General features: G+C 56.0%; 11 protein-coding genes across 11 annotated transcripts; 5 read left to right on the forward strand and 6 right to left on the reverse strand.

Moving 5' to 3' along the window:
* Positions 1–188: 188 nt before the first annotated feature.
* Positions 189–1,298, forward strand: N656DRAFT_741097 (NAD(P)-binding protein). The gene is made up of 3 exons (XM_064812811.1): positions 189–503; positions 564–592; positions 660–1,298. The coding sequence occupies exons 1-3, from the start codon at positions 224–226 to the stop codon at positions 1,155–1,157; spliced, it is 807 nt and encodes a 268-aa protein (XP_064665311.1). The 5' UTR covers positions 189–223; the 3' UTR covers positions 1,158–1,298.
* Positions 1,299–1,438: 140 nt separating this feature from the next.
* N656DRAFT_772295 (NAD(P)-binding protein) lies at positions 1,439–2,407 on the reverse strand (the record flags this gene model as incomplete). The annotated part of the gene is made up of 1 exon (XM_064813921.1): positions 1,439–2,407. The coding sequence occupies one exon, from the start codon at positions 2,405–2,407 to the stop codon at positions 1,439–1,441; it is 969 nt and encodes a 322-aa protein (XP_064665312.1).
* Positions 2,408–3,008: 601 nt separating this feature from the next.
* On the reverse strand, positions 3,009–5,144 carry N656DRAFT_719453 (uncharacterized protein; the record flags this gene model as incomplete). Its single annotated transcript, XM_064812366.1, has 2 exons — positions 3,009–4,392; positions 4,447–5,144. 2 exons carry the CDS (start codon positions 5,142–5,144, stop codon positions 3,009–3,011), a joined length of 2,082 nt encoding a protein of 693 aa, XP_064665313.1.
* A 481-nt stretch (positions 5,145–5,625) lies between these two features.
* N656DRAFT_719472 (carbon-nitrogen hydrolase) lies at positions 5,626–6,737 on the reverse strand (the record flags this gene model as incomplete). Its single annotated transcript, XM_064812370.1, has 2 exons — positions 5,626–6,483; positions 6,573–6,737. 2 exons carry the CDS (start codon positions 6,735–6,737, stop codon positions 5,626–5,628), a joined length of 1,023 nt encoding a protein of 340 aa, XP_064665314.1.
* A 449-nt stretch (positions 6,738–7,186) lies between these two features.
* N656DRAFT_719435 (PK-domain-containing protein) lies at positions 7,187–9,162 on the reverse strand (the record flags this gene model as incomplete). Its single annotated transcript, XM_064812364.1, has 6 exons — positions 7,187–7,264; positions 7,327–7,806; positions 7,859–8,211; positions 8,291–8,550; positions 8,605–8,800; positions 8,946–9,162. 6 exons carry the CDS (start codon positions 9,160–9,162, stop codon positions 7,187–7,189), a joined length of 1,584 nt encoding a protein of 527 aa, XP_064665315.1.
* Positions 9,163–9,201: 39 nt separating this feature from the next.
* On the reverse strand, positions 9,202–9,551 carry N656DRAFT_784890 (uncharacterized protein). Its single transcript, XM_064816268.1, has one exon. It carries the CDS (start codon positions 9,478–9,480, stop codon positions 9,262–9,264), a length of 219 nt encoding a protein of 72 aa, XP_064665316.1. The 5' UTR covers positions 9,481–9,551; the 3' UTR covers positions 9,202–9,261.
* A 646-nt stretch (positions 9,552–10,197) lies between these two features.
* On the forward strand, positions 10,198–10,828 carry N656DRAFT_762694 (DUF1748-domain-containing protein; the record flags this gene model as incomplete). Its single annotated transcript, XM_064813270.1, has 4 exons — positions 10,198–10,318; positions 10,397–10,472; positions 10,533–10,575; positions 10,690–10,828. Exons 1-4 carry the CDS (start codon positions 10,313–10,315, stop codon positions 10,826–10,828), a joined length of 264 nt encoding a protein of 87 aa, XP_064665317.1. The 5' UTR covers positions 10,198–10,312.
* Positions 10,829–11,520: 692 nt separating this feature from the next.
* N656DRAFT_463204 (uncharacterized protein) lies at positions 11,521–13,070 on the forward strand. The gene is made up of 2 exons (XM_064809734.1): positions 11,521–12,671; positions 12,754–13,070. The coding sequence occupies exons 1-2, from the start codon at positions 11,706–11,708 to the stop codon at positions 12,841–12,843; spliced, it is 1,056 nt and encodes a 351-aa protein (XP_064665318.1). The 5' UTR covers positions 11,521–11,705; the 3' UTR covers positions 12,844–13,070.
* Positions 13,071–15,559: 2,489 nt separating this feature from the next.
* Positions 15,560–16,768, forward strand: N656DRAFT_719365 (uncharacterized protein; the record flags this gene model as incomplete). The annotated part of the gene is made up of 2 exons (XM_064812360.1): positions 15,560–15,742; positions 15,797–16,768. The coding sequence occupies 2 exons, from the start codon at positions 15,560–15,562 to the stop codon at positions 16,766–16,768; spliced, it is 1,155 nt and encodes a 384-aa protein (XP_064665319.1).
* Positions 16,769–17,713: 945 nt separating this feature from the next.
* N656DRAFT_792956 (GroES-like protein) lies at positions 17,714–18,947 on the forward strand (the record flags this gene model as incomplete). Its single annotated transcript, XM_064817128.1, has 3 exons — positions 17,714–17,738; positions 17,817–18,128; positions 18,208–18,947. 3 exons carry the CDS (start codon positions 17,714–17,716, stop codon positions 18,945–18,947), a joined length of 1,077 nt encoding a protein of 358 aa, XP_064665320.1.
* A 417-nt stretch (positions 18,948–19,364) lies between these two features.
* N656DRAFT_719390 (WD40 repeat-like protein) lies at positions 19,365–21,060 on the reverse strand (the record flags this gene model as incomplete). Its single annotated transcript, XM_064812363.1, has 2 exons — positions 19,365–19,743; positions 19,802–21,060. 2 exons carry the CDS (start codon positions 21,058–21,060, stop codon positions 19,365–19,367), a joined length of 1,638 nt encoding a protein of 545 aa, XP_064665321.1.
* Positions 21,061–21,404: the final 344 nt, after the last annotated feature.

A 21,404-nucleotide genomic window follows, 5' to 3' on the forward strand; every position in this document is an offset into this window, starting at 1 on the left:
ACAGCCCCATTACTAGACAGAGCTCCATCGAATTGATGATGCAATGCAAAAGTTCGCTTAGCCCTATACGTCTTCAACTAGCTGCTGATTTGGCTTTTTAATCCCAAGACTCAAGTCTCATCAGTGGGCAGGAGTGAACATATTATAGCAGTTCTATATTAGTATGTATAAGCACTGATATGAACTGTACCCCGTACGATCTGAGCGCAACGAAGCCATCGCGATGCATCATCATGTTCTCCTGCTCGGGGGCCACGGCAAAATTGCCCAGCTGCTGACCCCGCTCCTTCTGCGCCGGGCGTGGGACGTGACGAGCATCATCCGCAGTGCTGAGCAGGTGCCCAGTGTCCAGCGACTGGCCGAGCTTGCGCATGGCAGCGGTGATGATACGAATGTGGGGAGACTGACAGTCCTGGTTCGGAGTTTGGAGGAGGTCAAGAGCGAGGTGGGCGCGAAGCATGTGTTGGACGAGGTGAACCCGGATTATGTTGTTTGGAGCGCTGGTAAGTTTGTCCTTCACCTTGCTCTGCGTCTGGCAATTGGAGTTTGATTGTCCTTTGTAGGAGCTGGAGGGAAAGGCGGGCCTGAGCGGGTAAGTCAACTCAACGTCCAATCCTGTCAGGCCCAAGTGAGTTGCTAACCGATGGACCCACCCGCAGACCTACGCCATCGACCGCGACGCGGCAGTTCACTTCATCCGGGCCGCCGCGTCCACGCCTGGAGTCACCCGCTTCCTCATGGTTTCGTATCTGGCCTCCCGCCGGACAAAGCCGGCTTGGTGGTCGGATGAAGACTGGGCTTCGGCCGAAGAGGTCAACACAAAGGTGATGCCCCACTACTACAAGGCGAAACTGGGAGCCGACGAGGTCCTCTACGCCGCATCGAAAGAGCGCTGCAGCAGTTTTGTCGGCATCAATCTTCGCCCCGGGATGCTGACGCTTGAGCCCGCTGGGAAAGTCGAGCTGGGAAAGACGCAACACTCAACCGGGAAGGTCAGCCGCGAGAGCGTCGCAAAAGTTGCCGACTTGTTACTGGCCAGCGAGGGAGTCAAGAACGTGTGGCTGGATATGCTGGATGGCGACGAGGAACCTGCGCAGGCCGTTGAGAGGGTCGTGCGAGAGGGCGTGAATGCCGCAGAAGGGGAGGCGGTGTTCTAGGAAATCATATTAGAGTCCCCGCATGGAAGGCGGCCAGATGAAAGGATAGCAGCTTAGTCGAATTGTGTTTACAGCCAGGTTGATGTTGGCAGTATGAGAGCCTAGCAATAAGTTTACTAAGACCGATGGCAAATGTCAGGGGTAACCTGAAAATGCCCACCTAACAGCATGTGCTTCATTGCAAGATACTACTACCTGTATATATATATACATGTAGTAGGTGATATCATCGCACTCCGTCCGATCTCCAAGTAATTGTCCAGTGGAGAGATACCCCTTGGTCACACATTCAATCTTTTATAAGCCTCCTCCAACGACTCAAAGTCCTCATCCCTAAGTCCCAGCTCTTCCACGCCCAAGACTCTCTGCCCACTTGGCTCTATCCAGCTCTTCTCCCTGTACTCGTCCCAATATCTCATCATGCCGTCCATCTCCTCAGCCCAAACCGGCCAGAGCTCCCTGTAGTCCTTTGTCGAGATTTGGACAAATTGTGCTTTCACCCCCTGAGCGGCTGCCCAAGCCTGAAGCATCTCATCGGCGGTGTACGTCCTCTGGAGGGCGGCCAGGACAATGCCGCCATTCTTTGTCTTGGCTGGCTGCTCAATCGCCGCCTTCACAAACAGCCCAATGTTGGCACTCACGTCGGCAATCACGCGGACGGGCGTGTCGGGCTCCCAGCAGCCAAACTGAACATACTTGTCTGCCGTGGGGATGTGGTAGGGCTTGAAGGCGGGCGCCGCAAAGTTGGTGGCGTACACGCCGACCCAAAGGAAGGTTGTTTTGCTAAGCAGGGCCGGCAGCTCGGTACGGATGTAGGCGTCGACCTGGTTCTTGCTCTCGAAGTGCGGCACCAGATACGTTCCGGCCGAGATGGCCTTGACGTTCGGCAAGGTGCTCCAGATGTAGTGCTCCAGCGTCGGGACCGCGGCGGCGGCTTTGGCGAGGTTGGTCCCCTGCTCTAGCTCGACTTCCATTGCCTTTTCGGGAGATAAGTTCTGCGCAAAGGGCTCGAGGAAGTTGGTTACTGCGAAGATGATGTGCGAACCGGCGAATGCGCGCTCCAGGGACGGGAGCGAGTTCAGGTCGGCTTGGACCACGGTGGCGCCCTGCGAGGAGAGAGACTGGGCAGATGGAGAAAACGGGTTCCGGGTTACCGCCCGAACCGTGTAGCCCGGCTTGTTGAGGAAGGCCGAGACTACGCCTTGGCCCTGACGGCCGGTTGCCCCGACGATGGTAATAATCTTGGACATTTTTGTTTCGGTGTCACCTCAGGTAGGCTAACGAGATGGCAGTGCTCGGGGCAATGATAGCGTTCAGGTCAACGATATATGGTATGAATATGTCTGACAGATGCTGGGAATCGTCTTTGGGCTTCGGTTCTGGGGGGTATTTGTAGGTTGGCTTAGCGTTGCGGCCTAAACCCCAAAGCAAAGTCCGGAACCGCGATCGAGTTACAATGTCCGGCCGGAACACGCCTATTTGATTCCATGATGAACAAGGCCAAGGACCCTATGTAGGAGACGTACTGGTCTTGAGCACAACACTATCGCCGAAGTCAGACGTTTACCCCATTATTAATACGGGCATTGGATTACTTTTCTCTCTTCGGCGTTATCAAGTTCCATGCTCTCACTTTGGAGCATTATTAATACCAGTAGAAAGGATCATGGGGCCTGCACGAGGATTCAGCGCTTGCATATCGAAATGCAGCCAATCCGCCAGAAGCCAGGAACCGGCACTCAACTCCAATAAACGCCAGTATATGCCGCTGGTTCCAAATCCATCCATGTATGGTGTCCAAACCCTTGACCCAGTCCAAGCATCGTACATTCCATCCTAAGCATGCAGTTGCTATCCAAATCCTGTATCAGGATAGCCCTCATCCGGACGATGCTCCGTCAAGAACTCGATGGGCACTTCATTCTCGCTGTCGTCCCTGCTCAGCGCAGGACTTGCTAGCCCATGCTCCTCGGCAGCAGCCATGAGCAAGTCAGCCGGCACCTCATTATCGCTCTCCGCCGCCTTGTCCTCCTTCTCCCCGCCGAGATCCACTAAATTGCCCCTACCGCTTTCCCCTGACATGGTACCAGTACTGACGCCGGCGGCAGAACCGTTGAGCAATGGTCCCGAGTCCCTCATACTCGCCGACCTGCCGAGATGGGGGGTAGAGTCTCCTCTGTCATCTTCGCTGTCCACGTCGTCGGCCGCGTCAAACCCCGTCGCTCGCAAGGCATCCCGTAACATACCCTCTGCCTGCCGAAACGCTTCGAGCTCGGCGCCAATAGCGCAGATCAGCAGGTTCCATCCTTTCTCCTCAGCCAGGCGTAGCCGCTCCTCCAAACTGGCGATGACCGCAGCCATCTTATCCAGTTGCGTGCGCATGACCTGTTCGGGAGAGATTGACGGCGACGGGGATGTCGAATCCCCCGCCTTGCCCTTGCCCTTGTCGTTTTTCAGCTTCGGCGATGAATTAGCCTCTGATGAGCCACTCAACTCCCTCCTCAAGCCCGCCTCAAACTCTGACACGAACTTGACCGCTTCCTTCCAGACCTCCACCCCCTCCTCGAGCGCGGCCCTCTCCCGATCAACCTCCCCTTTCCTCCTTTGCAGTATGTCCACTTCCGCCTCCCACCACTCCCTGGCCATCTCGGCCGTCCTCCTTTCAGGCCTCAGCCGAAGAAACTCCACTCCCCCAGGTGCAGGTGACTGCCCTTCCTCCCCTTCCCCGCCTCCTCCTCCAATTCCAAACAAGTCGCCATCTAAAGGCCTGACCCCAGGCCTTCTCAATAACCCTCCAATCCTCCCTTCCACCTCTTTCATCGCCCCACGGTATCCACTCAACCCAGCCTCCCTAGCATTCCTAACCTCTTCAACCCGCTCATCCAGCACGCGCCGCTTATTCCTCAATTCCGCCAAGCGCCCTTCGAGCTCGGCAATGTCCCCGCTGACGGCGTCCCGCTCGCTCACCAACTCGCGGAGCTCCCGCGCGAGGGGCTCATCACCATCATCGGCCTCGAGCGCGCAAAGCCGCGCGGCGATTCCCTCCCGCCGCGCCGTCAGCCCGCGCAGCCGGTCCAGCGCCTGCCGGCGGGCCGCGAGCGCCGACTCAAGCGCCGCGTCCTCCTCGGCCTTGAGGTCCGCGAGCAGTGAGATCGTCCGCGCAAGCCCCGCTCGCGCCGCCCGCAGCCCAAGCGGCTTGGGCGGCCGCGGCTGCCGCACCGGTATCACCAGTTCGCTGCTGCCGCTGTCCGGTTCAAATGTGACGTGCCGTTGTTGTCGTCGAGCGGACGGTGTGGAGGTGCTTGTAGGTGTGGAGCTGCTTCTCCCCGCCGGCGGGGCGTCGCTCGTCTCGGAGCGAGCGTCGCCGCTGCTGGTTGCTGTGGAGGTGGATGGTGCCTCGCCGCCGTCGAGGTGAGCGGCGAGGCCTAGGGATTGTGCATCGAGAAGGCGCTGCAGGTCCTGTTGCAGGGCGCGTTCGCGGCGTTGGAGGTCGAGCCAGACGGCATCGGGCTGGCTGGGGATGTCGTAGTCGCGGTCTCGGGAATGGGAGGGTGGCGGACCGCGTTCGAACAGCACGCTGCTGATGTTGCGCGCGAAGGAAGAGGTATCAATGCCGCGTGAGACGGTCGGTAGGTCCCTGTCCTCTTCGTCACGGTAGAGGAGCCGGGAGGTCGCGATCGGAGGGGGAGGCCCGGCGAAGAGGACTCGCGTGTTCGGCCTGGACTTGGAGGCCGAGCCGGCATTACTCGCTTCGTCGCTGAATCTGGCGGGCGGGGAGGGGCTTCGACGGCCAAAGCGGGCAGGTTTAAGGCTGTTCATGGGTTCGGGAGCTGTGTGGCCGTCATCAAAGCGCGGCGAGAGCTCGGTTAGATCGTACTCGCTGGGCTTTTTGCGAATAGAAGGGTTTGTCGTGTTGTACAAGGGCAGCAGGGGCGCGTCGCCACGGGGGAGTGACAGGCGAGGGAGAAATGGGGATCTTGCGGCCATGGAATGCTGTACTGAATCATTGAAACCTGTACTCAGAAATAATGCAAAGTGTACACTATGTAACTGTAAAATTGTTCTGGGCGAAATTTGAACGGATGTTTCTTGAAAACTGAGCAAAGGCCAGTACTAGAACTTGGTACAGTACAAAGTCGAGTCAGGGAAGGAGAGGGCGCATCTTTGTTGTTAGCAAGGCAGATCTTGCCAGATCACAATCGTGGCAGAGCTGTGATGGAGGAGGATTGAAGCCCACGAGCGCATGGCATGTGCTCTGTCGCTGAGAAGCGCCTGCAACTGCTGATTGGCCGCTATGGAGCTCAAGAGGCCGCGGTTCCCCTTTTGAGCGTCATATACCAAATTGGTTAGTTTGACAGAAAAAACCGAATTATATTACGGATGGCGCTAGCCAAATCGAGCTTCTTCCTTGACAAAGCATGTTTAGTAACCCATATAATCACCAATCACCCAGCATCACCACAAGACGTCACTTCGTCGTTTCCTCCTCAACGGACTTGTCATCCGCCCGCCGCTTAAATCGATCTCGCTTCTCATCAGCCCAGTGCGGCTTAGCATCAAAGCTGAACTGCAGAATCTCGGGCCGCTGATAGTGCCCGGCACCGTCGACCCAGACTTTGACTGCCGCCAGCTGCGACAGGTCAATCTCGGCCTGTATCAGCTTCTCCTCGGCGCCCGTGTGTGGGCCCGCGAGGAATGAACAGAAAGGGTGCAGCACTGACGACCAGCCTCCACCAGCCTTAACAAACTCCTGCTCGCCAAGGTTGTCCCTCATCCAGTCCAGACATGTGTCATCGACAAAGTTGGACGCTGTAATCACAAACACTTGCGCCGTCAGGGCGTGCGCCTTCATGAGCGCTTCGATCTGCGCGTCCGCGACCGCCTCGAACCCAGCCATCGTCGACAGGGCGGGCCACGCGCCCGCGTGGATGTGTTGGTTCTGCATCAGCAGCGCCTGGCGCGCCCCGTTCATGGTGTGCTCCCAGCAGGCCAGCCCGCCGAGGTTGTAGCCCAGCGAGAGCGGCCAGTTGCGCAGGGTGCTGCCGTTGCCCTGGGCCCAAACCACGCGCTCGACATACGTGGGCTGCAGCTTGCGGTGGACGCCCAGAATGGTCCCGTCGCTGTCAATGGTGACCTGCGAGTTGAACAGCGTGTAGCCGCCAGCTATGCGCTCCGAAATGCCCAGGTTGATGGCAACTCCCGCCGACCGGCAGGCGTCCTGGATGGCGCCCATGTCGTCTCCATTGTTCTCGACTACGACGCTTTCCTCGGCGTATTTAGCCAGTGCACCCACCTGCTTCAATGGCGGATAGCATTCGATCCAGTACTACTAGAACGGTCAGTATCAGGCGACCAGCAATTGTAATTGTCCCCGACTGCTTCCTCCGGGACTAATGGGAACATGACATGACCTACGGGGTAGCCAGGGATGAATGTCTCAGGGAAGACGAGCAACTTGATGTTGTCAACTGCCGCTTGTTCTATCAGCCCGGTGACTTTTCTGATTGTTGCCGCCTTGTCCATGAAGACGGGCGCCGCGTGCACCGCCGCCACCCTAAATTTTGTGGTTTTGGCTGCCATGGTGAAACCCGTAAATAATAAGAGGTGATTCTCTCATAGGGAAACGGGATGAGGGGCAGGTAACGGCGGTTGTAGCTGAAAGCGAGATACCAGGTAAACTGTCGAGCTCGCTACGAAGTACATCACGCCGAATTCTCTCCGCCCTCCAACCCCGCTCAAGAGCCAAGCAGGTTGAAAGAACTAATCGCTGCATGCTGTACCGCTTGCGGACTAGTTTCGACGAAAGTACATACCGTGGCTGGAACCCTGGGCCAAATGTCACATGGAGAGCATCACTCAGGCCTCTCGCATCACAGACTCCATCACAGACCCAACGAGATAAAACTGACACTCTGCGTTGTATCCACAGTAGCGAGGAAATCTATCGATGACCCTTAGATCTAGCCCCGTTTTCTCTATGAGCTAGATACCATTCCAGACAACATACGACCCGTACGAGAACTGACCATTCAGGCCAGCTGACCAATACCAAGGTGCTGCACGTCAGCCTTTACAATCCGGAGCGTGTTTGTATTGCCCATACCGCCCTATGCCAAGTCAGTACCTTACTACACTATACAGAGCGGTAGATGAACGGGAACAGTCTTACCTTCCAGCCCTGCACGACCACCACAGTCTCGCCCTCGTTCAGGATACCGAGGCCGATGGCCTTGCTAAGGCCCCACTTGATTCGGCGGTCGACATCCTCCTGCCAGTTGACCTTGGTAAAATCGGGCTTGGCCTCAGGGAAGAGGAATGGATATACGCCGCGATACAAGTGCGCGTATCTGGAAGAAGACGGGTTGCGGGTGATCATAATGATGGGGCACACGGGCCGGTACTTGGAGATGAGGCGGGCGGACTCTCCTGAAGTGGACAGCACGAAGATGCCAGCCGCATTGAGGTCAAGCGAAGCCCTGACGGCAGCCATTGCGCATGACTCGACGATGGAGACTGGCCGCTTCACCAGTGTGCACATCTCCTCGAAGTGGCTGACATATGGAATCGAATTCTCGGCCTTCAGGCATGCCTCGCTCATCTCGCGGACCGCTTCAGCGGGATAGCTACCCTTGGCGGTTTCTCCGGACAGCTATGCTAACGTGTGAGCCTTAGCCGTGTAAGTCTGAAGAGTCGGCGCTTACCATGACGCAGTCAGCGCCGTCAGTAACGGCGTTGCCAACATCACTGATCTCAGCTCTGGTGGGTCTCGGGTTCTTGATCATGGACTCGAGCATCTGTGTCGCGCAAATCACGGGCTTGCCGGCAATGTTGCACATGGCAATGATCTTCTTCTGCGCCGCAAACACCTCGGCCGCAGGAATTTCAATGCCCAGGTCGCCACGGGCAACCATGACACCATCAGTCTCAGCCAAAATCTCCTCGAAGTTGTTGAGGCCTTGGCGGTTCTCAATCTTGGCAATGATCTGGATGTGAGCGCCCTCAGGACCAAGAACGTCGCGGATATCCCTGATGTCTTGGCCCCGCCGGATAAATGCTTGATAATGTCTATGTTAGCGACGCACAAGCCGAGGGATCCTAGTGGCGAGTCAAAGAGCAACTTGGTGGGCACTCACAAGCAAATATCATGTCAACGTTGTTCTTCACACCAAATCGGAGGTCATTCTTGTCCTTTTCCGAGAGAGCGGGCAGGTCAACATCCGTGTTGGGCAGGTTGACGCCCTTGCGGGACGATATGTAGCCGTTGTTCCGAGCCCTGACCTTGATGGTCTTGTCGTCGACGATCTCGAGCACGTCAAACGCCAACACACCATCGTCCACATAGATGATGCGCCCTGGCTCAATCACTTTGGTGATGTTCTTGTAATCGACATACCTGGGACGGGAGTCAGCTGTGAGCTTGGGATATGCAGAGAGGGTTAGCACTCACATGTTCTCAGTGTCGCAGCAGGTCGCATACTTCTCGTCGGTGGTGAAGTTCATCATGGTACCGGCTGAGATGGGGATGTCGGCATCATCCTTGGTGTTACCGGTACGGATCTCAGGCCCCTTGGTGTCCAGTGCGATGGCAATCTGGCGACCTTTCTGGACCTTCTCGGCAGCGCGGGCATTGTCAATGACGGACTCTGCGGGAGGCGATTGTCAGAAAGCAGTCCTCACAACCACCCATGGCCATTAAAGCCCTATGTGCCAGCCCATAAGACGGAGCTGCCAGCAATTGGCCTCCACAGGCAGATATTGCAGCCCGGCGTTGGTAATTTAGGAACGTACGATGGTACTCATAGCTCCCGTGCGAGAAATTCATGCGAACGACGTTGAGACCAGCTTCGCGGAGCTTGTTGATAGCCTCGACCGAGTTTGTCTTTGGGCCGATGGTGCAGATGATGGAAGTCCGACGGAGATTCCGCTCGGGCTGGAATGCCGTATCGAGCCGCGACAGCCATTCGATCCTGCCGCCGAGGCTCAGATGGTCAAGAGCAGTAGCCATGGTTAGGGATGGGCAGCGAGTGGGAGCTGCGGTCGCGTTTTCAGTTATTTAGGGCGAGATTCGCGACCTGGATGGAAACAGTCAGTTTGCTCCCAGAGGTCAGTGAGGCAAAACGAGAGGTTTGTGCCCTAGCAAAGACGCGGCGGGCAATCCGCGAGAAACGAGGAATTGAGGAGATAGTTTGCAGTCATCCAACGGGAAACCCTCTGAGATGAGGGTATTGAGGCTACTGAGGAGTGTTCCTACCCAGGAGCAGTGGGCGGTCGGGTATGGAATACGGGGCGGAGCAGCCAGCCTAAGACGAGACTCGAGAGACATGGAGAGCAGAAACTTACCTCTGATGAGGACAGCTGAGATTTGCGGTTGGCAGAAGAAGAACCTGAGACTGTTGCCGGAGTTGGGAGGATGAACTTTTGCCGGACGTCTGCGCGAAAAAAAAGGAATGAGGAAAGGTCGCTGCAGTTTCAACTCCCCAGCCTGCCCGTGGTGGATGAGCTTAGGGGGGAGCTTTCCCAACATCCCACCATGGAATCTTGCCCCACGCACCCCTCCTTTCTTGTTGCGGACAAGCGCGAGGGAAAAATGGGGTTTTCAGGTACATGATCCAGCCTGTTTTGAATGCTTCGATGAGATGCATCTCGCGTCAGCCTCTCTCATGTCAACTTTTAGTGACTTTCAGCATTTCTTAGTCCTCTAAGAAATCCGGCATTGCCCGTTCCGGGAGCTTTAATTATCGCGACCGGAAGCAAAGCTGGTATGGGAACGAGGTACCTCCGGACCTTCGTATCGTGTCTCGGAGACCCCGCTTGACCCTTATCAAAATCGACGGAGCGACAGTCACCAATCGATGTCAAGTTTGGAGCCATGTGGGCCGTTATCGGGGAAGGCGGCGCTTATCTTTCACGTGATGTGGCACGTGATGATAAGGCGGAAGTGGTCAAGTTGTCTCGTGAGGTACTTCGTACTGCCGTTGCTCTGTTGCGTGACCGCCCCCACCACGAAGCTGCACCTATAACACAACAACAAACGCTGGAGATCCAGGCGACCGCATCGCGCAGTTTTGCTGAGAGCTGCCGTCCTGTAAAAAGCTACAGGATTTCGAGATTGCCACCGCCCTCTTTTGGACTCGAATATCCGATAATCGGTCACCATGGTGGTGGGTGGTCCCTCCCAGCGTTGCGCGGTCGAAGACCGCATTTGGTCCCGTTGTCCTTCGGAGTCTAAATCGTCCCAGTTACTCAACTTGCTGACTTTTGGGTTATGGTCAAAGCTCGGTCGCCTGACCCATTATGCCTTTGACGCTGTGCTCTGTGAGTGTCCCTTTTCTTGCCCAGGGCGCATCTCGTCGTGTTAACCAAGATCTCAAACAGTCTCAGCATTCCTAGCGGGAATGAAGCGATCGACCGGCCTCACGTGAGTGAATTTTCTGGACGCAGACCCTGTCGCCCTGGCCATGTGATATTGCGGTACATGACACGATGTTGGCAAGAAGCGAAGCTGACCCTTTCGGGGATTCGTCGAGGCCAGTTTCAAGACAGACAAGGTCGCCGGAGAGAACAAGGAAGTGTCAAAATGGGTGGACAAATACCTCGGCGTCGGAGAGTGGGTGATGGACCAATCAGTCGCCATTGCAGGCTCGAGCGGATGGTTTGAGAGGACCAGGTAAAGCCGTTGTTGGGGAGCTTCGTCGGAGGGAAGACGGGTGGACATATAAAGCCGGGTCGGGGTCCCTGGGAGGGGACAAGATATTTCTATATTGAGATTCGGTGGATCGGATGATCGTTCAACGGCGGGTCTGGTGTTTGTTTGGGCTTTGGCACGGAACGGCGTTTTGGGGATATCGCCTTTCTATGGGCAGGGTTTCAAATCCTTGCTGAGAACACCATGACTTGTATATGCTCTCCAATCCAATTTTGGACCGTTTTGAAGCTCTTCACGTCTTCCCCGTCCCGCAGAGGAGAGACGGGAATTTTAAACCGCGTGGTTTCCCGGCCAAGGCTCCACTCTTTCGGAAGAGTGTTAGCCGAGGCTATCGGACCAGATACAGGCCCAGGAGACAGACAACGCAACAGCTCCAAGGTATATACGAGTTGTATTCTCAGTAGGTTACGGTAGGTAGGTAGGTTACGATACCCTACAAGTTGCTTGCCACTGTTGACTGGATCCTGACCTGTATGTATAGTACAATACCTCTAGCTCGCTCCCAGACTGTTACACTTGATTTTACAAATCAACCATCGACCCCTAGTCGTCACTTGCAATCCCGAATAATCAACAGCACGGCACCTTGCCCAAGACACTTGACTGCCTAGGTATTTGCTCCGAGTTGGTCGTCGACTGATCTAACCCTAACCCAATCAGTCTCCTGGTGCAGCCCCTTAAGTCAGTCAATAGTCATAATGAACCAATCATCCCACCCCGGCTTTGTCTTAAAGTCTGGTCCTTGCTATTCTTTCTAGAGAATCAGAGAGAATCTGATATTTAGCAGTTCCCCACTTCTTACTTACCTTGAACTCATCTAAGTCCACTCACGGCAGCCGGCTATGACTCCTAATTCCTGGAGCCCCAACCCGGAACCGTCCAAAAGGACTCTCGTTTCACTTCCGCAGACCCTCTCCTCCTTCCACCAATTCTGCCTCCTCCCTGGCGAACTTCAAAACCTCATCTGGGACCATGCGGCGACCACAACTTTCTCCCCACAAATTAATTTCTTCATCCCGCCCAAAGCCACTCGCGCTCTCCCTGGCAACCCTGTATCCTATGCTTCCAAGGAACTAGAGCCCGACGACCACCCCCTTCCTCTTGTACCACACCCACAATCCGCCTGTCTCGGCCTAGTATCCCTCTCGCTGACCTGCCAAGCCGCCCGGGCTGCTGTGTGTCGCCGCAACAGAGGCATCCAGCAGAAGACAATCCTGCGCATCAGCTACAGTCCTACCTCGGCAGGACAAGAGATAATTCCGCGCATGAATCTTATCCTGGATTTGAGCATAGACCTAATCTGCCTCGGCGGCCCTGGAGGGGGCGGTATGAGTAATTCTGACAACGACGAGCCGCCCGTTGTGGACTACATGGAGGGGAACCATATCCTGTTCGCGGGAACCAGGAGGCTTGCGATGCGCTACGAGCGCGGCTGGGACAGACCTAGTCCGGGATCATTTCACCACGACGTGCGGTGTCCAGCGTTGACCCGAGTCGGGGGGGAAAGCAGATTCTGCAGTTTGTGTGTAGCAAGGCTGATAGAAAGGTTTGACTGGCTAGAGGAGGTTTATCTCATCGTTGATGGGGCCGATGCTGGGGATGGGGATGGGCCGCCGGGTGGAGGGGGCGGTAGAACGGGTGATGGGCGTCTGGGTGGTGAGCAAGGTCGGCTGGATCGGACGTCCATGACGCCAAGGGTCTTCAAGTCGTACACCCGAACGTACTTCAGTGTGGATAAATCGAGGGTAGCTGGTGCTACTGCTGTGGGAGAGGCAACTGCAGTCCTGCGGAGGATTAAAGCGAATATGGTACGTCAAATGGATCCTGCGGTGATGGGAGGAAGGGGATAGGAACTTGTGATCGCTGACTTGAGCTGCTGTTTCCCTAAAGATGGTTCCAGGACGTTTCCAGGCGCCATGGGTGCGGAACCTCAGGTTTGAACTGCTGACCTGGCGGGATGAGTGCTATCTGGGCACATAGTATTGTATGTAACCAGTTTGCAATCCACCACTATATAAACGCGATAGGGGGGGAAAATGCAAAGGCGCCGAGACGATCTGTGTAGGTGTCAAGCAGCAGCTGTGAGTAATGTGGTTTTAACCATATACCCTGACGTGCTGAACTGCTCAAGGATCTGCTGCCAAATCTCCCGATTAATGACCATGGCGACTGATGAAAGGATGGGCTCGTCAGCGATTCTACAGGCACTCGGGAGAATGTGCTTGCTGCGATGATTGTTGCTTGACGAGCGTGGTAGATCGACCTGCGGTGCCGTGAGCACAACAGCCATCCGCCAACCTGAGCGCGCTTTTCGAGGTGTCGCTGCGGTGATGCACGGTTGGCATTAAAATCTTCCCAACCACTCGAGCTGCCCAAGATTGCTATGCGGGTGAGCTATGTTGGGGGTAGGTCATGTAAACTTCGATTGTCCTCTCATCGAGATCCTTGCCGGTCCTTTTCCTCGGCTCCCCTTCCGGGTTTACGGCTCGAATACCGCAAGATGTTGGCGGCGGGGATGTTTATTGCGTCGCAGACGTCCTTGAGAGTGCAAATTCCTGATGTAGTGAGGTGAGGTCTGGAACTCAAGGCCAAGCTTTTTGCTGTGACGTCTCGAATCTGTCTCATAACCCCACTCTAAGCGTTTGATCGCATCCGATCCGAACGAACGGGCGATGTGAGTGGCTGCAATGGCTGAGATCTCCGACACGATGCCGAAGCGAGCAGCATCCGAGCCGAGACCCACAACGGCCCAGATCCGGAGAACGTTGTTGAGTTGTCATCGCTTCACTCATTAACGTACCGTTGTCTGTAGATGGCTATTGAAGCTATTGTGGAGCACCATTCAAACCCCAGAGTTTTGCTACTTTGGGAGAAACGTGAGGGAATACAGTCAAACCTGCAATTAGCGATTGGGTCGGGAACGCGATTTTGATCGTTAATCGGAGGTTATCGCTATTACCTCCTACCGTATATGGCAATTAGTGGGGCATTATGTGGGCCGCACCCCCAAAGGGCTTAGTAATCGGCCGGCGCCCATGAAAATTATCGCTAATCCCAGGTTATGCCCATACATAACCCTGACATTTATGCCCCACTTATATCCATTCTTGGCCAATCGCTATTCCCAGTATCGCTAATTGCAGGTTTGACTGTAATCAGGTAGGTAAGCGTGTAGGTAGGAGATTGCTAAGGTTTTCGCATCTACTTCGTACGAAGTACACATACGGAGACACGGATACGGATAGGCAATCAACGTTAAGCCAAGCGCGCAGTGGGGTCCCATGGCGCTTTCCGTTCTGGGGCAGGGGTCTGAGCAGCCAAACTGCACAGTCGAAGCTGCAGGCGCGTCAAAGCTTGCGCTTTCCAACAGCAGCAACCAGCCATGGGCTCGCACGCAATTTTCCACTGTAAGGTACCTTCAAGTTACATTTCGCCCACCAGATAAACAAACCTACACTGAGCTTCCCCGGTCCCTCTTGACCTACATCACACTACCGTTACGTCAAACCGGCTGGATAGGGCCGTTTCGAGGATCACTGACGGGGCGAGGCCGTGCACAAGCCGTGCCAAATCAACGTTAATGTTGCGAACTTGGGATGATACAACGAACTGTCGACAGGGTTTGGTTTGCTGTCCCTTTCCCGGGACTTCCCTCAGAGATCAGCAAGCGAGGTTCACCAGGGACTTTTCTGGTACGCAAGCGCCCGCGTGGGTTGCTGGAAACAAGAGCTCTCCTTGAAACTGCCGCTTAGGTAGTGTCTGTCAGCGCATGGCGCCACACCTAGAGTCCTAGACTTTGATTCCTCCCTTCACAAGCGCTCGGAAGCATCAAGACCGATGCAAGCACGATTCACGAGGTTTGTCCGCATCCGGTCCGGCATAGCAGCTTGGGTGTCGACAGATTCCGACTGCGTTGAGATGATACGACCATTTCAGCGCGGCTCTCCACCAAGAGCATGCGCTCTAGTGATGTAACCAAAAGGGATGCTCACTATACTATAGTCTGCCAGGTACCGGGGACTAATCCTCGCGTCACATCAGAGATCCATCTCCAGGATGACTTCAGACGGCCAGGGGTCGGGGTGCGGGACAGACCAAGCGTTCGGCCTCGATCCGGGGTGCGGGCCTAGCTACGGAGGCCCAAGGAGGCTCAAGGAGGCTCACTTCACTTGGCAGACCAGGGCCCTTGTCCTTCAGTTTGACCTCCTACACAGTAGGGCTCGCTTTGCCCAACCACAGACCTGCGACACTAGGCATTTCCCCATGGATGGATACGGCTTGCCGTTCCCAACCTACAGTATGGTAAACGAGGACTCCTCTCGGTCTGGCCCATGCTGCACCACCGGATCCCCGAATATGCTTGTCCAGTGTGATCGCCATTAGGGAGGATGTGCAATGAGCCAAGTCCCTGGCGAGTGTCATCTGGTCTACCGCCCATGTCAGTCTCGTATCCCACCAGCATGGCGGCATCTATATAACTTCAGCTCCCGACCACCCAACGGGGGCCTGTTGATCTGATCATCCCGCAAGTTGCTCGCTCTCTTTCCCGTTTCAACAGTCATTTCAGTTCTGTGAACTTTCGTTTCGTTTTCGACGCTCATTCTTAATCTACGTTCTCTTGCAACCGCCTGGTCGGTCTTCGATTCTTTTCCGTTCAACTTGCTGAGATCTCACCATCGAGCTTCTTCTCGTCACCATGTACTCCAAGATTGCCGTTGTGGCCGCTCTGTTGGCTTTCGCCGAGGCTCGCTTTGGCCAGGAAGGTGCTGTTCAGAATATCATTTCTGCCCTGGGAAACTTTGGCCAGCCCGGTCAGGCCGCCACTCTTGCCGGTGCTACTCCCGGTGTCTTGCTCGCCGGCGCCAATGCTTGCGCCAAGGTCAGTCTAGTAGCAATCCCCCGTTTGAGCAGCAGCGTTGCTAACCCCCTGCAGCTCCAACTCGCTGACCAAATCGTCGCGACGCTCGGCAACGACCCCGAGGTCATTGCTGCTGCTGCTGCTCTCGTCGCAGCCGAAAAGAACTTCAACCCCTTTGCCGTCTCCATTCCGAGCATCTGCTCCGATGCCTCCCTCCCGGCCACCCCCGAGCTCCGCGGCATCGTCCCCCTCGTCGACCCGGCGGTTGTTGGCGCAGACGTGGAGAACGCCAACTCCGCTTCCTCTCTTCAGAATCCCTTCAACGCCGATGGCCTGAGCGTTGCCGAAGTAGCCATCGCCAACGGATTCAGCAACTTCACCCTGCAAGGCTCCGATGGCTCTACCGCCGCGGCTCCTGCTGGGGGCAACGCTGGCAACGGCAATGCTGGTAATGCGGGCAACAACACTGACAATGCCAACAACAATAACAACAATAACAACAACAACAACAACAACAACAACAACAACAACAACAACAACAATGGAGGAAACAAGAATAAGGGTGGCAATGGCTGCGGCGCCGTCAGGACTCTGACCACGGTTGTTACAGCCGCTCCGACGGCAACACCGGCCGCGGGCAACGGCAACAACAACAACGACAACAATGATGACGCCGACAATGCCGACAACGGCAACAACAACAACAACAACGGCCAGCAGTCCTCAATCGACGGTCTCGACTTTGGTCTCTGCGTGCCCACGATGAAGTTTGTCGGCGGTCTCGGCGGCCGGCCGGCCACCGAGTTCACCTTCCAGGCCATCGACCCCAAGATTGCGGCCAACCAGCAGGAGGCGCTCAACCCCAACATCATCACCAACCGCATCTGCGACGAGCTGACCAACATCTGCGAGGCCAACCAGGCCGCCAAGGACGCCTGCGAGGAGGCCCAGGCCCAGATCCAGGCGTTGGGCACCAGGGATGCATCTACCGCTGAGACGTGGAATGAGTTGTTGGGTTTCGCTGGCGTTGATGTCTCCCAGAAGTAAGCTGGCGTTGGGAATGGGGTTGGAATTTGTGGTTGTATTTTACATGTAGGCCAGTAGGCCGGGGTGGCTAAGCTAGCAATGGAGTTCTTTTCTCTATCTCTCGCGACCCTTGAGCATGATCCTGTGGAACAGGGGAGTCGGAGTTATCCAGTGTCGGGTGCGGAGACTCTGGTTTAGGCAGTTATGTGGAGTTGACGACGGTCCCAACTAAATCGGATTAGTAATGCTGCCCCTGGAATCAGATCTAGCTCCCGTCCCGAGTTCGCCGGATGTCGTCTTGGGGGCAGGCGCTGCTTTGTATGTACATACTGTACATACCAGGTGACTGGTAAGTATTAGTCCTGCATGCTACTACTTGATGTCGAGCAACGTTATTCTCACGACAATGCAGCCGCCGTGGCGCAGGCTGATCACATCCAACTGATGTGAAATGATACCACAATTCGATGTGAAAATGACGTGCCGGACTACAGCGGTGCATGTCACGGTGGAGACCTACCCCTCGGGATTCGGCGAAGCTGCCGAGTGCTACTCTACACGAGGTGATGAGTGGAGGCGATCACCGTGACTTAGCGAACAGTCCGGTTGGCGGGATACTTGTAATTGTACGGAGTACACACCCTGAGATGAGGGTTAGATGGTGTCATGTTGCAGTTCACATGTGGGGGGGACGTGGAACGTCATATGGACCGTATCTATATCCACAGAAGTCGACCGAACTCATAGCTCTCCAGTCTTTCCAAGATCCTGTGCGAAGCATAGTACTACCAGTATTATTACTCATTCTCCCACGGCGAACGTAGTGCACAAACTAGCTCCCCTTATAAGTTAACATCATTCAGGTCGTGGAAGGTGGTTTCACTCGTAGCCGTCTCATCGCATTTCTTCAGGAGGCATTCCACTGACAGTCGATACACACCGGACTGTGCTGCAACACCTGGCAAAATGAAGGAAGCCGTCGTTAGCAAAGGTGGGTTCAATCCACCTCTACCCCTGGACATCCAAAGCCGACACCCGTGCAGTCGCTCTGGCCGCTAACACACCACAGGACCCAAAGTCGAAATCATCGACAGCCCCATTCCCGAACCGAACGATGACCAGGTCCTGATCAAAGTCGTCGTGAGCGGCTCGAACCCCAAAGACTGGAAATTGCCCGAGCTATATTCCTCCAATGTCAGCAACCAGGGCGATGACATTGCCGGCATCGTCGAGAAGGTCGGCGCCAACGTCTTTGAATTCAAACCTGGTGACCGCGTGGCCGCGTTCCACGAGATGCGGACCCCCGGGGGCAGCTACGCCGAGTATGCCATTGCCTGGCAGCACACAACCTTCCACATCCCCGCCAAGACCACGTTTGAAGGTTGGTCCTGCCTCCATCTGGGAATCTACTGCCCGGTTTCCCCCTTTCCCCCCTTTCAGATCTTGCTAACCCAAAACAGAAGCTGCCTCCCTCCCTCTTGCCGCCATGACCGCCGCGGTAGGGCTCTACAACCGCCTGGGCCTGCCGCAGCCGTGGTCCCCCGCATCCGCGTCGCCGCAGCCGGCGGAGCAGACGCCGCTGCTCATCTACGGCGCGGCCAGCGCCGTGGGCTTCTACGCGCTGCAGCTCGCCCGGCGCAGCAACATCCACCCGATCCTGTGCGTGGCCGGCCGCGCGGCCGACTACGTCGAGCAATTCATCGACCGGAGCAAGGGCGACGCCGTCATCGATTACCGCCAGGGCGATCAGGCGGTTGTGGAGGGCCTGGTGGCCGCGCTGAAGGGTAGTAAGCAGCCGTTGCGGCATGTGCTTGACGCGGTCTCGGAGGGGAGCAGCATCACGAATATTGCCGAGGTGTTTCGCCGGACGGCTGGAGAGTGGAAGGAAGATGGAAACGCGGGGGCCAAGCCCAAGGTCACTTTCGTGCTGGGAGGAGAGAAGACGGGTTTGCCGGATGGAGTGGAGTGGAGCATCACCTTGGTTGGGGACGTGCATAAGGACCTGAAGGATCTTGGGTATGTGTATTTTAGGTACATTGCTCGGGGCTTGCAGGAAGGGTGGTTCAGGGGGCAGAGGACTGAGGTGGTGCCCGGTGGCTTGGGAGGAATCCAAACTGCGCTCGAGAATCTCAAGGCCGGGAAGGCGAGCGGAGTCAAGTATGTTTTCCGGATTGCGGATACGGAGGGTGTTGCGAAATGAAGGGATAAGGGATGGTAAGATTGCCAGAAAGGGACGCGCCTTGATGGTGCCTTTGTTGGGTGCTCTAACGTTGGATCCCGTCCCATTGTAGAGACTGGATGGCCATCTGGTAGACTATAACTGTTAGCTTCTATCCATTCCATCATCAATGCCTCCGAATAGTCTCACTTACTTCTCGTAGGCTTCAAGCTGTTGAATCGTGCTTGTTCTTCAACACTGAAGGCTTGGACGCTGACCCGCGACTGTGCTCGCTACGTCAGGAAGACCGGATTCACGGCGGGAGAAGCAACTGCACAAACCACAAACGCCACTTTCACTTTGGACGAAAACGCTGATCATTTCCTGCCTGTATGTACATACCTGACTAAGAGTTTCCCTTGAGTCATAACGCCTCGCAATGCAAGAGACTCCGCCCACTTAATCCCACAACTTAATCTCCCCCTTTGCGCCCGCAGTAAACACCTTGCTTGTTTCCTGTTCGGACCACGCCACGCAGTTGATGGTGCCGCCTGAGCTGTCTGCGGGGAGCTTGCTGTACATCTTGCACGTCTTGAAATCCCAGAAGCAGACGCTGCCCGCCGTGTCGCCTGAGGCCACGAACTGGCCGTCTGGACTGCAGGTAAGCCCGATGGCGCTGCCTGCCGTGTTGTGGCCGCGCCACGCCTTTTTTCGGTGCTGGCGGAACTTGTCCGACCCGGAAGAGTAGGCGATGATGGAGTTGTCGCTGCACTGGTAGAGAACATACTTGCCGCTAGGGTGCTGGGCGGATTTTGTGAGGGCGAACATGTCCGGTTCACTGAGAAGCAAGTTAGCATATGGCGGAGAGAGAGACATAAATCCAACGGCCAACATACCTGATCGTCTTGATCTCAACCGGAATACCGTACTCCCATACTCTGAGCGAGCGGTCGTCCGATGTAGACATGAACCTCCTGTTCTCGTCGATGAACTCGATCGTGTTGATGGCCCCCAAGTGATGGTCGTATTCCTGCACCGTCTCGTTGCTGGCACGGCTGTCGTACTGCAAAATGCGGTTGTCGGAGAGGCCTGCCAGGAATTCGTGCCCGTTCTCCGCGGAGGGGTTAAACTTGATGACATGCGGCGTCTTGCCGCAATTGAAGCGGTTAATGCATTGCCCCGTTTCCGTGTCCCAGAGCCGAATCCGTCGGTCAAACCCGCCCGACAGGAACTTAGTCCCTTCATTATTGAACGACAAGTCCGTGACGGCCTTGTTGTGCCCAGCAAAGGTTCGCAGCAGCTCTCTCTGCCGGTAGACATCCCAAATCTTGACCATGCCATCCGCGGCGCCCGACAAGCCGAGGTGACTCGAGCGCGGGAACAGCTGCAGCGCCGTGATCGGCTTCCCGTGGTGGCGCCACGTGTGGATGAGCTTCTTGGGGATGTAATTCGTCACGCTCCCAACCTCCTTCGTCAACGAGATGTCCAAATCCTGCGGCACATGCATATACGTCCTGCCGAGATAGTCGTACTCGCTTTCCGCATGGAAGGTGGTCGTCTCGTCGCCCAGCTCCTCCACCTCTTTTCTCCGCGCTAGCGACTCGGCCGGCGGTGGCACCACCGTCCCGCTCGGTACCACCTCCTCCTCCTCGTCACTTTCCCCCTCCTCAATAATCTCGTATTCGCCCTCACTCCCTTCCTCGTGCCCTTCCTCGACCTCAACGAGCTCATACTCTTTTTTCTTGAACCTCGCCCAGGGGCCTACGTACGCCCCGTCCCCGTCTGCAACGGTGGCATCGCCTTTCCCCTCCCTCGATGCCCTCAGATTCTTATTGACCTCCTTCAGCTCCCTGTTGCTCATGCCCTCTCTTTCGGGCAGCCCTGCGCGTTCGATGGCGCGGTGCTTCGCGCGGAAGGTATGTTCGGAGATGAAGGTCTCCTCGGCATGCCCCGTGAGAACATTCTTGCGCTTTTTCGCAGATGCCGCTGTTGAGGCTGCCGAGTCGTCGCGGAAGGGGTTCGCCGGCCCGAGGCGCGGGCGCGCGAGGTCGTCGCCCGTGTAGGGCACTACCGCGTGGTCGGCGGGCTGGGCCTGACGGACTACGAGGGCATCTTTGACGGACAGGTTTGGCGGGTACTCGCTAAAGCTGTCCATCTCTTTGTTCAGTGTGATATGTCGCAGTCAAGGAATTGCGTGGATATTGTCTGGTTACTGATCGATGGGATTGGAACCGGCGATGGCAACCAGTGAACCTACAGGGCATTTTGGGCAGGAGCTGATAAGATAAGAGACTGTGAACGCACGGTCCACAACTTACCTTCGTGTGAAGGCTAGCGTTCAATTGCATCACAGACACTGCTGCAGAGCTGAGAATAGGGCTTCAACAAGGCTCATGTGTGTTTGTTGTCCTAGGTAGGTAAGCATTACACCCATGTACATACGCAGTCTTACTGCCCCAGCCAAGAGACGCCGCAAACCCCAAATCTCGTCAACTTGGT

This window comes from Canariomyces notabilis (genome assembly GCF_033297395.1).
Source record: "Canariomyces notabilis strain CBS 508.74 unplaced genomic scaffold N656scaffold_38, whole genome shotgun sequence".
Lineage (NCBI taxonomy): Eukaryota > Fungi > Ascomycota > Sordariomycetes > Sordariales > Chaetomiaceae > Canariomyces > Canariomyces notabilis.